This window comes from Gracilinanus agilis, chromosome 5 (genome assembly GCF_016433145.1).
Source record: "Gracilinanus agilis isolate LMUSP501 chromosome 5, AgileGrace, whole genome shotgun sequence".
Classification (NCBI taxonomy): Eukaryota; Metazoa; Chordata; class Mammalia; order Didelphimorphia; family Didelphidae; genus Gracilinanus; species Gracilinanus agilis.
Window position 1 is genome coordinate 14,789,777 of NC_058134.1, and position 14,046 is coordinate 14,803,822.

The following is a 14,046-nucleotide window of genomic DNA, read 5'->3' on the forward strand; positions in this document are numbered from 1 at the left end:
CTCCCTTCCTTCCTTCCTTCCTTCCTTCCTTCTTTCCTTCCTTCCTTCCTTCCTTCCTTCCTTCCTTCCTTCCTTCCTTCCTTCCTTCCTTCCATAAATTCTATCCTTTGTTTTCTTATTGCCTAAATTTTCCCTTGTCTCTCTCATCTTTTCCGCTCCCAGAACACTTTTTGTCCCTCATAACAACTTTTAGAAGAAAAAAGGAAGTAGAGAACACATTCAAAAAGAAAATCTGAAACCATATTCAACATTCTCCAGCTATGGGCTGTTACTACATCTTAGCAGTAGGATAGGACTTACTTTTCAACATGCTTTAATTAACCCTCAAACTGAGCAGATATTATAGGCAAGGCAGAAGAAACTGAGCACTTCCAAAAAGCTTGTGAAAACTGTAGGAGGTTTGAGTTCCTTTATAATAGAAACATCCCCCGGGATCCCTCACACAAGGTAGACGAAACATCTTGCTAGGATTTGATAAACTTGAATCGGCCCCATTCTTACCCTCTGACTTCTCCAAGTGTTTTCGACTGGGCACAATCTTTAAAGGGTGAGTTTAATCACTGCTGCTTAGACATTATTCCACTGTCAGATCCAGCTCCCATCCCCACTGGAAGCTTCTAGTAATATATTTCAGAGCCTTTATTCCTACATTGAATACATTGACTTGAAAGTTGTTTTCCAGTGACTTAGAAAAACTAAACCATTAAAGCATGCAGTGAAATGTTGTGTCTATTTGGAAATAAGAAGCCGGAGGCAATTTTAGTTTCAGATCAACCCTGTCGCACTAGTTTGAGAACCATTAAATAAAACAGGTTTGCCATCAGGAGTATCGAGAGTCATATATCTAAATGAACGTCGAGAAGTGAATCGGGTTTCACCAACATGAGGGGAGCCCTCGTGAAGCGACAAGTCATGTCACATCCGAAGACCTGGATCAAATGTGTACATAATGCTACAACTCTGAGTCAAGCTACAGGTTTGGGGCTATTTCTGACAGAGAGGATTCTCATTGGAAATATGGTAACAGAGCAATTGATTAAGACCTGGTTAACTGAAAGTAAGCTCTTTTTGTTTTAACTTGTTGAAAATCATTTCGAAACACAAGACATTTTTGATCTTGAACAGAAGGAAAATAATTCTTGAGGAGCTCGGGAGGCTGTGTGGTACGATGGAGAGAGCTGCTGGATTTAGAATCAGAAGCTGAGGTTTGGACTCCACTTTTCCACCTAGTTTGCCCTCTCAGAGCCCCCCAGCTTCTCATTTGTAAAAAGGTGGATGGATGAGGGTAGAAATTCTTAATGCTTTTTTTTTTTTTCTCTTTTACTACTCATGAACACCTTGGGCAGTCTGAAGTCTAAGGATTCCTTCTCAAAATGTGTTTAAATGTGTAAAATAAAATATGCATGATTACAAGTGAAATCAATCATACCGGAATAATCTTTTTGTTTTTTTTTTTCATTCCTAGTCTCTAGGCTAAAGACTCTTCTACTCCTAAATCCTATGATCCTATAAAGAGCTTTACTTACCTCCGAGGAATTAATTGTCTCCAACGTAGTTGTACAGATTTCGAGTTTGGACCACATCTGTACAGACCCCAGTATATGGAGGGGAACCTCAGAAGTGCATCTATGAGAGGGCAGCGATCCGTTACGGGAGACACCCAGGAATGGATGGATCGGGAACCCCATGAGGTTCCTTCCACATGGGTGTATTTGAGCTTTGGGCAGAGGCCCTCCTCCGTGCCTCGGGGGTCCTCAAAGGCTATGCTTGTAGAGTTCAAGCTTTGGCGGGTCTTTACCAATTTGAGTTTTAGACAAAAATGGTCTTTTTATTAGGACTTACTTAGCTAAGTGTGGAAAGGCTCATCGTGGTAAGGTTAGCCAAGGACAGACAGACATATTTCTCTTTGGCCACAATTCATGAAGGCATCCTGTGCTAAAAGGGTGAACTCGTCATCTGGCTGGGATACCTGAACTAATGAAGTCAAAGAATTTGAGAAGTATTTAAATATTAAACAATATAATTAACTGCCGAATTATGCTCATTATAATAATTTCAGATTCTTCCATAGTAGCAGATACAATAGTTGGATACTAAAATAGGAATATTCAGGAGTCTTTTGCTGATAAAAGTTTAAAAGAAAATCCACAGTAAATTGTCACTTAAACGTGTGATCTCCAACTGCCCCAAATAATTCTGATTTCTTAAAAAATTCTTTTCATTTCTCAGTGAATGAACAGCCTTTATTCATTGGTTCCTCTCACTTCCCTTTGACTAAATCAATGAAAGCTCTCAATATGTAGCTGATGCAGGGTCCAATCAAACAAGTCCCCAGATTATGGAGGTTTTGAAACATATTTCTGAATGTTAAGATCAGCCCCTCTCCGTCATGAGGTTCAGGGTAAGGGTGGGGTTTGGGCTTTATTTGCACTCTAGGCTTTTCTTGGCATTGACCAGTTAAAGTCTTTTGAAGTTGTTTTTCTCTACAATGTTGTCATTATTTAAGTTATTTAACTTATTATTTATAAGTTGTTCTCCTGGACCTGCTCACTTCAAACTGTATTGATTCATAGAAAATGTCCTCGTCTCTTTAGAAACTTTGATCATTTCTTATGGCACAATCATATTCCATTCCCTTTACATACCACAGTTGGCTTAGCCATTTCATTCCCCAATAGCACTCACACTAATTTCCACTTTCTGGCCGCCGTGAAGAGCTGCTGTAAGTAGTTTTTTGTACATACATCCGGGTCCTTTTCCTTTTTCTCTTTGTTGGGGTGGGTTATAAGCTTAGTATGGCCAGGGGTAGTTCCAGAATGGTGGGGCCCATTCACAGCTCCACCAACAATGTACTAGTGTACCTTAGCCACAGCCCCCAGATGACTACCAGAGGCTTTTGTTTCATCCTCCCTCCCCCAAACCGAATTCATTATGAACGGAATGGGCAATGAATGTAGCATTGCATCGTGGGAAGTCCCTGAGCTCTGATGTCAGAGGCCCCGAGTTCAAATCCCAACTCTGATTGCTTGTGTGTGGCTGGACCGTCCATCTCCATGAAGTATTTGGTATGAGCAGTGAATTGGGGCAGACAGAAAGGAAAGTCAGGAGAGAACACAGACTAAATGCAGCCAAGACAGGGAGAAGGCTGTGGCCCTCAGCAGTCAGGGGAGACCTCTGGGGCCCCACAGGGGCTTTTCCTCTTCTTCCTCCCCTCTAACAGGGCCACCATCAACCTTGTGAGCCCATCAGGTACGTCCTCTGCTGAAGCCTCCCAGAAAGCCTCCTGCATGAAGCCTGTGATAAGAAGTCAGAGCCAGCCCAGGAGGCCCATCATTAGTCCCGAGCGCTGGGGCGGGCACAAATCACAGCTTTTCCACACTGTTCACATTTATATTATTTGTCCAATGGTGGGAAAGCATGAACGGCCCAAGTGTTCCCTCAACTAACGAATTTCCAACATTCATTAATGATATTTAAGGGACTTCTGGCTAGTGTGAATTTTCTCATGAGCCTTTAATTGGCTTCTGCCTTTGGGATTTTCCACATTTATGGCATTCGAAAGGCCTCTTCTCCGGTGGGCTCTCACGTGCCCGAAGCCATCCCGCCACAAGCGGCGCTACTAGAGCCGGACCTTCAGAGTCTGGGGAGAGCGTGACCGGACACACGAGTGAGGAGCGGGGAAGAATCAGAACAGCACATTCGGACTGCAGACCAGAGAGCCTCGCTCGAAATCTGCAAAGATACCCATGGACAGGCCAAGAAGGCTCGCCAGACCAGTTCCTATTTGTTGGGGAGGGGGCGGATGGCAGCCAGCTGGGGAACAGATCTGAGGTGACGAGGACCGTCACTTGGGCGACTGCTGCCAGGAGAGGGGACAGAAGCAAAGAGGCAAATGACAGGACTGAGAATGCCACAGGAGTGGCGAACTCTGGTGACTGGACCGATGGGTGGCGGCTCAAGCTCTGCTTTTTAAGAGTTTGAGAAAAGACATCCAGAGAAAAGAGGGCCGAGGAGAAAGCTTGGAGAAAGAGTCACAACTTCTCTGGGCCTTCACTTTTTCCCTCATCTGTCTCTAAAAGGAGTTGGACCAGACGGCTTTTAAGGTCCCTTCCATCTCTGCTTCAACTGGTGTTATGGACTAATCAAATCATTAGTTAATATAGCTGCAGAAACTGGGGAAGCCAAGCTTTAAAATGCATTCGTCTTTTAAAGACCAAACATTTCATGTAGATTACACAATACCTTCCAAGAAAACAGCAATTTATTGGCAATATAGGCCAAATTTATCTTAATGAAAATCACAAATAGGACAGTTTCTATAATTGACATGCATTTATAGGTTAATATTAATAGTAACCTCATAGGAGAGGAAGGCATTAATGTATTTACCATCTCTCTTAAAAAGCCCTTTTCTTGGGGGCAGCTGGGTAGCTCAGTGGATTGAGAGCCAGGCCTAGAGACGGGAGGTCCTGGGTTCAAATCTGGTGTCAGACACTTCCCAGCTGTGTGACCCTGGGCAAGTCACTTGACCCCCATTGCCTACCCTTACCACTCTTCTGCCTTGGAGCCAATACACAGTATTGACTCCAAGATGGAAGGTAAGGGTTTAAAAAAAAAAAAAAAAGCCCTTTTCTTAATTTCATCTCAAGTAAAAAAAGTATTTTAGGGGATTAATATAGAAGCATTTAATACTTATATAATGAAGCCCCAATTATCGAGTTTTCATTAATGGTATGTTAACTCCAGAAGTCTTAAGCAGAAATGATGAGAGGGGTGGGCTAATATCAATTTCCTAAAAAATTCTGCAACAAAACTAAAACTATTACCTTGTATAATGAACCCAGAGGCGCCTCTATCTGACCCATCACTGTACCTCACCCTCAGGATTCTGCGATGTAATCACATCTTTTCTCTTCATCATTTAACAGGTGGGTAAACCCAATATTCTTAACATACAGTAAACACTTAGTAAATAGCTACAATTTATTGATGTCTGTTTCCTGAGGTTAAGTAGGGAAATCCAACCACAACCCCTGAGCTTCCCCATTAAAGAACTGAACTAGTTGGTTTTTAAAAAAACATTTCTTCCTTCAGGCACTTTTAATAATCTAACTCCTACATCTCAACAGGAATTCCTCCAAGCCCCTCACAAAGGCCCACATTTCCACATCTTCGTAAAATAAAGGTAGGAAGAGAAAGAGAAAACAAAAGCTCTTAAAGAATATGGAATTTGTAAGATGTCTGAATTTGAAAAGACTTTGGAAGCACTTTAATTCAATTGTTGGCCCAAATTTTAAGGATGAGGAAATAACAGGTCCATAGACCATGTGACTGGCCCAAGGTCACCAAAGGTGGGACAGAGCCCTGGGTGCTTGAACTCTATTCTTTCCTCTACCTAGCTAAGACAGAGGCCATAAAACAAGATAGAAAAAGGGAAAGGTCCAAGATTTAGGGTTAGCCACCAGGGTAAATAATTCAGACTAAATGAAACATAATGAAGGGAGGGGAAGATAAGGAGAACTGCAACACAATCCAGCCTTTTACTCCCCCCAAATCGCCAATTTGTGTATGAATAAAAAATGACACAATTTCAATGGAATTAACTTTTATTTGAAATGAGAGCAGACTTATGGTAAATTCCCCCCACACATATCACTTCAAAGGATTGTAAACTATAACCTGCTTATTTATTTATTAACCCATTATCCCAATACCAAAATTTCTATGAACAGCAAATTATATAACTAAATTGCTATATTCAATAAATAGGGGTTGTCCTTCACTGATTAAGGGAACATTTAAACTGAATAAGGTTTTTTTTAAAAAAAAAAAACACACACAAACCACACTTTAATTAAATTTGCAAGGTTTAACAGATGTATTTCAAATGCAATATGTTGTGCAGGAGTCCACAAGCTTTTCATCTCTAAAACATAGACCTAATTTTTAGGGTTCAATTTTTTATTCCTTTCAAAAGAAATGATCAAGAATCATTTTTCTTCTACAGCTTCAAACTTTCTACACTCAACTATTTGACTGTTCCATGCCACCCCACATTTAAATTTGTCATTAACAGTTTTAGATAGGTTACTATTTTTCTTAAAATAAACAGGCAAACAGTTAACCAAAAATAAACAAACAAAACACCCCCAAACACCAAGTTATTTGTCAATGAAAATTTCGTTATAATGTGTGTACAATTCACAGAAAACAGGCTTTTCAAAAACATCAATTTCTTTCCTCATTTGGTTAAGACAGGAGTTAAATTTTTTTTTTTTTTGTAAAAACAAAAAAGGATTTACAAAATGTATTAACACTGGGGTTTCCTTTAAGTTTTGTTTAAGATGTTCGACTACTCAAAACTACAACAATTATATCTTCCAGAGTATAATAAAGGGGTGAAAACAGCAATATATCAACTTAAAAAGTGTAGATTCTAAATAAACCAAAGATTTTTTTAAGGGTTCTTGAGAGGTGGGGAAGATTAAAAGGTTGGAGAAATCCAGAATTTTAAAAATCCAACTCCTCAATAGCAACCGTTCAATTCATCAATAGCGTCCTGCGAAAGAAAAGGGAAAAAATGTTATAATTGACTTGAGTAATATTATTTTGAACATACTAACCCACATGCAGAATTTTATAGCCAAAAACAAATGGGGGGGCGGGGAAGAGAAGAAATGACAACTAATGGTACTCAGCAACAAGAATGATAAATAGTGAACTTATATTCGAAGTGTACATACTTGGGCTATAGGAACGGGATCTTGACCGTGATCTATATCGACTGTAATACGGAGAAGGTGATCTTCTTCTGTAAGAAAATTGAATGATTATTTACTGCATTCCCAACTGTCTGAAAAATAATCATAAATCCATCTATGAAATAGGTGGAAGATAACTCTTCTCCCAAGGGACTTTTTCAGAATAGTATGGCAAATTATATGAAGTAGAACCAGGATATCAATTCCTAGATTATGAAACCTCAGCTAAGATTATTGCTAATCATTTACTTACTTCTAGAAATGTTTTTGTCTTGGTACATTTTAAGGGATTGTCTATTTAAATGATTGAAAAAAGATGCATTACAAAAATAAAAACTGGACATGTAAAGCTTTACATGGCATGTTATGAGAAAACTAGTTTCTTAGGTGAGTAAATAAAGGCTATTTAGTATGAGAATAAACCCAGTGTGAAACGGGGAAACACAGTATTTACTCAGCATACTGCAATGGAAGTTACCAGTCAAGGTATATGAAAAGCCTAAGTTAACTATTAAGTACTTAAATTTCCAAGTATGAGTTAATATGGATGAAGTTAACTTGAATTAAATGGCAACTGAGTAATGTACCCTTACATTCATATGTAAGCCTAACCTTGAAACAGGGGACAGGATTAAATTAACAGTTTGCAGAGGGATGCCAGGAAGTGAACCACTACTCCCAACTGTGAAGAACTTGTACATATAATTAGAAACTTTGTTAAGAAAAATCCGTGAAGTTTCCTAAAAATGTGAATCAGGATTCTCACTCTTTTGTTATAGGCATATATTCATTTTGAAAGGAAGAAATCTGTCTACCTACTAAGTTCAACCAAACCTTTTGCTATAAAGCGGGAACACAGAACTTCACAGGGCTCTAATAAAACACTAATCTATGGGAAGCTTTTTGAAAAATGTATTTCTAAATGCGAAGCTTCTATTTTAAATGTACAGAATGCGTAAAAGCTAAAGCAGAACAAGCACACGTATGTACTAAATTAAATACTCAACACAAATAAAAACTGTTACCTGTACCGGTAATCATATTCTTCATATCTGTCATATCCTCGATCATATCCTCGATCGTAATAAGAGTCACGACGTCTGCCACCACCTCCGCCACCTCCACCGCCACCACCGCCACCACCTCCTCCACTACTATTGACAGAATAAAAAGAAAGTTCATTTTCATGAATACATATTTTCTCAGTTCATTTTTGAACACTTAAATGCTACAATGAAGGGAAAATCCAATCAAAAAACTTAAAAATCTCATTTCTCCCTCACTTTGGGGATTTCTTCAACATACCCTCTACAGTTACTATTCCCAGCTGCTCACAAGGATTCCAATTTTTCCAAACCAAATAAACATTCCTGAAATTTTAAAATACTCTGCTTGCCTGCTAGCACCAAACCTGAGACTCCTCAGAGGCTAAAAGTGGTCTTACAGCTCCATCATTTTTTTTTTTTTTGGAGGGGAACCATATCTATGATTTCATTGGTAGGGAGAAGCATCCTAGTCAAACTCTTAAAATGCAGATCTGCATCTGCACAGCAATTTAATCATTAGGGAGACATCAAGAGGTTAAGTGATTTATTTGCTTAGGGTCACAAAGTTAAAGTGGGAGATCTTTGAATTCAATTGCTCAGAATCCTTTGCTTTCCATTCATTTCACTGTCCACTATACCACACTTCCTCTTTTATTTCCTCAATTATATATATTCAAAAATTGAAATTCAATTCCAAGCAGTATGATGAAAATTTCATGACATCTTTCTTTGGAAGGCCACTTTAATAGGAGAGAAAAAGAAATCTGAAAACAGTGGCTCGAAAGATAAGAGTTGCTATTGGCTAAAAATGCTGCTTCTCAAAAATGCTTTCCATGGTATTGCAACAAAAAAAAAACCAGTGAGAAAAATTCTGAGCAGAGCAGATCCTTTTCTACTCTTCTTTATAACATGTTCTACTTCCCAGGAAACCCAGTATGTGTGTGGCCACCCGCCCCTGCCTTGGCCCCCTCCTTCCAGGGGCTTACTGAGTAGGTCTCCCCATGTAGATGCCCGGTGTGGGGGTGTGTGCTCTCTTAGTGATGGAGTAATCCACACGGATCCTTCTGCCATCCAATTCCATTCCATTTGCCCTCTCCATAGCCTACAATAGAAAAAAGGGCAGAGTTGTGCGTTTTCGAACTTCACTTTCAGGCACTGTTGTTTGGGTCAGGGTCTCCCTAGCTTGCACATGCTGGAAGAGAGGGGACGCTGCCACAAGTCAGGGCCCCCGGTACAGATGGGCACCCCAAGCTCCACTAGCCTTCCTGGGCCCGAGGCGGTGTCCACACTCATTATCTCAACAATTCAAATTCCATCTTACCTAACTAGCCGCTCTAGGAAGGGGACGAAGGCCCCTCCCCCCATCACCAGTCGCCTGCCCCCTGGAGGCCAAAGGGCCAAGCGCCCCTTCTCATGGGCTGCCCGTCCCTCAGGAGTCCAGCCTCCGTCTCCCCATTATTAATAGGGCTCCATTACGGTCTGGGCACACTCTGCTCTAGCTGAGACCGAGGCCCGAGTGGGGCCCGGGCTCCGGGCAGCGGCTGCGGCGAACCTTGCCCTGGACCCTAGCCGACAGCCGCCGCCGCGATACGTCAGGCGGACCCTTTTTGGGAACCAAATACACTTTGAAATGAATCGCTTTTAAAGGAAGCTCCGGCCCCGGCTCTTCCTGCCGCCATGTTAGGGGGCTCTAGCAGCCTGGCCCAGCCTCCCTCTGTGGGTCCGCTCATGGCGGCTGCCAGAACACACTCCCATTCCTGTGGCAAGAGCGACCTCTGGCGCGCCAGACCGCTCAATGCCCCGGCACTTGGTGGAGCAGCCACTAGGGAGGGTGCCCACTAGTGGCTACTAGGCGGCACTGCAAGGCAGCAGGAAAAAAACACAGCATGGCGACCGTGGTTGTCGCCATGATGGCGCTCATGGCGCTTGGTGACGCACGGCCTTACGCGTGTTTACATACGGCTTACGTGCAGAGAAACGTAAGGAGGCACGTAATCACAGCACGGTGGCACGTGATGGCACGCATACGTCCCCACGTACAGCGAGTTGCGTAAGCCGCCAAACCCAGGGCTGCAAGGAGACAACGGGGCGGCACCCCGGCAGCCGCCATGATGCTGGAAACTCATGGCGGTTTGGGCTAAGCGAGCAGGGCGGCAGCTGCTTTTCAGAAACTCTCTAGAAGGATCAAAGAAGCACGAAGCAAAACATATTATTTAATAAAAACGGAGGCCCCAGCACCACAAACTCATAGTTCTTCCATGGCCCGATGTCACCGGATTGCCGCTCGGCTACCAGCCCCTTTGCCTTAGCCGATGCTGCCCCCTGGCGGAGTGGCCTCACAACCTTTGGGGATGGGGGGAAGGACGGGATCCCAACAACCAACACTCTCTTAAGGGATGGCCGCGGCCTATATATACAGTGTGGGTATTCAGGCAGTCAGTTCTGGAAAGATACACTACCGGATAGAATAACACTACGGGATAGAGTACGCTTTACCTTAAGTTTTATGTCAAATATAACCACTCCCATAAATAATGTTTAAAAAGCCTTCTTTCAATGGGGTAAGCTTTAACTGTGACTCACTATTAAATAAGACCCAGTAACTTCTGTTTTGAAAAATGTTTTTAAAAGGCAACTATTACTGTTTCACTGGTTTGTGAAAATTTGCCTTTTTCTCTGTAATAGTCTTGGCCATCTTGATCATTTATTTACTTTAAAAACCTGTCTAACATAAAACATGGAATATTGTTGCAAATGTTAAATTTTAAACCCAAGTTACTGGTTTGTATCCAAATTACACTGACCAAAATTGTGCCCCATCGTCATTATTAGCCATCTCCACCCCATCCCATTGTTTCTTTGCAAAATGGTTTCCAATCTATATCTATATATCTATATATTTACATATATATATATATATATATAATAAACTGCAAAAAATGCAACTTGAAGAATCTCCTACCTCAAATTCTGTTTAAGAAAGAATTATACACCACCATCTAACTAGCCCTAATTTTTCTGACAACCGATATGAATCCAACACATTTCTAGTTTCATTCAATCGTAAGCCCATTTCAAATATGGGAAGAACCAACACAATTTAAATGAGAATTAGTGTAAAAGACAACAGCTAACTTCAAGCCCAGTTGGTTTTTCCACTGCAAGTTGTAAACAAAAATCTCAACTCTCCAGAACTAGGAAACAGAAGATTCTTTACAATCTCGAACAAGCCTGAAAACACCCTAAGCTCACCTCACATCAGCACTTTTCCAGGGATCACATTGGAAACGAGAGAGTGCTTGCCACACTCCACCTCAATGAACAAGTAGGATAAAGTTTCCTTTCTAGGAACTACAACAATTGGCTTCCTTGTTAACAATCTTAACAGAATTGTGTACTGGCATAATAAAAATATTATTAATCCATTTAAACACCTGACAGACACAAAGACACTACATTATTAAAGTCAACTAAATGCCTATTAAAAATAGTGTTTTTCTGGTACTGTCCCCTGTAACCATTGTTTTTGTCTGGCTATTTTTTCAAATAAATTATTTAGAGTGCCTCTGGAGAAAACCTGTGTCTTGACCTACTAGATGCACTGTATAGACAATGTATTCCTTATTCATTGATAAATAGAATTTAGGATTATTTTAAATAACACAAATTAGAACCGATACTAAGCCAAAGTCACAGCAGGGAGAAAAAGGGCCCATACAGAATGCAAAATGAAAAGAAATGAGGTCTGTTACAATATACTCAAAAAGGAATTGATATCTGAAGATTCTGTTCAATACTATTGCAGAAATAAACTCATAAAAATGATTTTCATTAATTGAGGTGGGGTCTAAAGCAAATAATTAAACCAGTAGTCACTCTGTACCCTCTTTTTCTATCTTCCTACCAGTCTCACTGCACAAAACCAGGTTTCCTATAGGTTGCAATACTACTGAACAGAAGACAGTCCTAGTGAAAAAGCTTTCCACATGAGCCAGGTTAGAAGAAAAGAGAACATGACAGTAACAATCACATCTGCTTTTCATGGGCTGTTCCTGGGTCCATAGAGAAAGAGCCCCCCCACCACTTCTAACACAGAGTGGGAACTGACACCAGGTATCAGTCTTTAAACCTTACAACCAATGCCTGTCTATGATTTAGAGGCAGAGATGTGATGCTTATCTTATTCTTAACTCTTTAAGCACCTAAAAATAAACATGCATTTTTTACCTCTAAACTCAATTTACTACCCCAAACCAGCTTTTAATAAGTCAATGTTTTCTACATTATAAGGAACTTATTACACTTAAAAAGAGTATGATATTAGTATTTTCAGACAAAGAAAGTATGCAAATTAGCGGGAATCAAAGTGAATTTTAGCTTAAAAAACAGTTTCAAATAATTTATGATCTGTTCTCAAAAGGCTTTTATCATTTTTCAACTTAATTAAAATTCTCATATTCTCATGAAATGCAGGAGAGGCATCAATATGGCATTCCTTAAATGGGCCATATATAGAAGTCAAATGACCGATTATTCTTAAAATTACTCAATGACCATTTCACCCAACAATCCTTCATTTGGGAATTTATTCAAAGGGATAGTTCCTGGCTATTATACTCTTCAGAGAGCACAGAGGCGATGTGCCTATGTCAATACTGCATTTTCCTTTGAATCAATCTGCTTTAATTATTGTAGCAGTTAAATTGCAAGACAATTTTAGTTGCTAAAATATATATTTGTCCGCATATTGATTTTATTTTTTATGACTGATAATACCAATCTTCAGCACTATATATATATATATATAGTGGAAAGAACATTACAGTTATGCCTGAGACTATATTTATTTGATATTATCTAAATGTATTATTGAACTGCTTTTAGAACTATAACTTGCTATAGATAAAGATTATGTTACTAATTTTATTTGTAACTACTTAAATATGTTGATATATATATATATATATGTAAAGTAAAACGGTTGGCAAATGACTTTAAAAGTATAATCACCACTTTCCAGTATATTCATTTTTCACAACTTTCAAACTCCTTTTGCAATCCCCAAATATTATTGATATTAAGTACAGAAACAGAAAACTTACCTCTTTTGAATCATCTATTCGCTCAAAATAAACAAAAGCAAATCCTCGGGATCGTCCAGTTCGCTGATCATAAACCACATTGACACCACTCAAGGGTCCATAACGGGAAAATACTTCCCGAAGATCTCTCTCTGTTGTATATAAACTGAGACCAAACACTCCAAGACATGTGTTGGGGTCTGGATTAGCCTAAAAAAATAAAGGTGTTATTCAAAATGTATTCTCGAATTAATTATTCTTAAACCACTTTGCCTAGAATGCACCAGTCTTCCATAATTTACAATAGGGTGTCATATACATTCACTCATTTGAACCTCAAAACATATTTCTTGAAATGTAAATTGAGTTAAAGAAAACTCTATATGCCTCTATTTACAGACATATATAGTACAGTATCAAGATTTGTTCCACTTCACAGATCCTATTTGTCTTAAAAAAAATTTTTTTTTTGTGAAGAGTAATTTAGGGAAAAGAATCGGCACATTTATATTTTTATGTCAAAGTTGAATATCTGGTGGAAATAACTATACTAAAATTGAGGGGCTTACATCTATAGGAGCATGGGGGGCAGGAGGGTAGAGAAGAGGAGAATCACAGATTTTCCCCTTATTTTCCCCAGAGTAGCTAAATCCTTGTATAAACCATATATCTCACTGTGCATATCACATTGTATTCATTTGCATTATAACTCCTTCAAGGAAGAAAGTCTCACTGTCTATTTGACACTTCATACAATATATCCTATAGAAGGCTAACTCCAAAATATGTATTAGGAATGATGACAGTTTTCCTATACTATTAGAACTAATCTGTCTGTCTCCTATTTGCAGGGGGCAAGGTCCTAGATCCAAAATATAATCTTCCATGCCCTGGTCTGAGCAGAAAGAAGAGAAAGCTCACTGTTTATAGAGGCCCTCTGGTGGTGAGCTAGAAATCGTTAGCAAATTCTAGGAGGACTTATGAGAGTTTATTTAAATTATAATATTAGCAGTGAAAAGTACTTTAGATTATCTACTTGAGATCTCTAGTTTAAGCCACTGGACCAGAAAATCACCCACCAAGTTAATAGGAAAACTGCAGGGGAAAACACCAGAAATCCTAATTCCTGGTCTAATGCACTCTCTTTCCACTTATAAG

General features: G+C 39.7%; 1 protein-coding gene across 1 annotated transcript in view; it reads right to left on the reverse strand.

Annotated features, from left to right (window-relative positions):
- Nucleotides 1–5,854: 5,854 nt before the first annotated feature.
- Nucleotides 5,855–14,046, reverse strand: part of TRA2A (transformer 2 alpha homolog) — a 28,963-nt gene continuing 20,771 nt past the window's right edge. Inside the window, exons 4-9 of the mRNA XM_044678858.1 lie at nt 12,910–13,098; nt 8,794–8,909; nt 8,546–8,547; nt 7,787–7,871; nt 6,744–6,811; nt 5,855–6,559 (exon numbers count right to left, since the gene is read on the reverse strand). Of these exons, the coding sequence (XP_044534793.1) occupies nt 6,549–6,559; nt 6,744–6,811; nt 7,787–7,871; nt 8,546–8,547; nt 8,794–8,909; nt 12,910–13,098 (471 nt within the window). The 3' untranslated portion in view covers nt 5,855–6,548. The remainder of the gene's footprint in view (nt 6,560–6,743; nt 6,812–7,786; nt 7,872–8,545; nt 8,548–8,793; nt 8,910–12,909; nt 13,099–14,046) is intronic.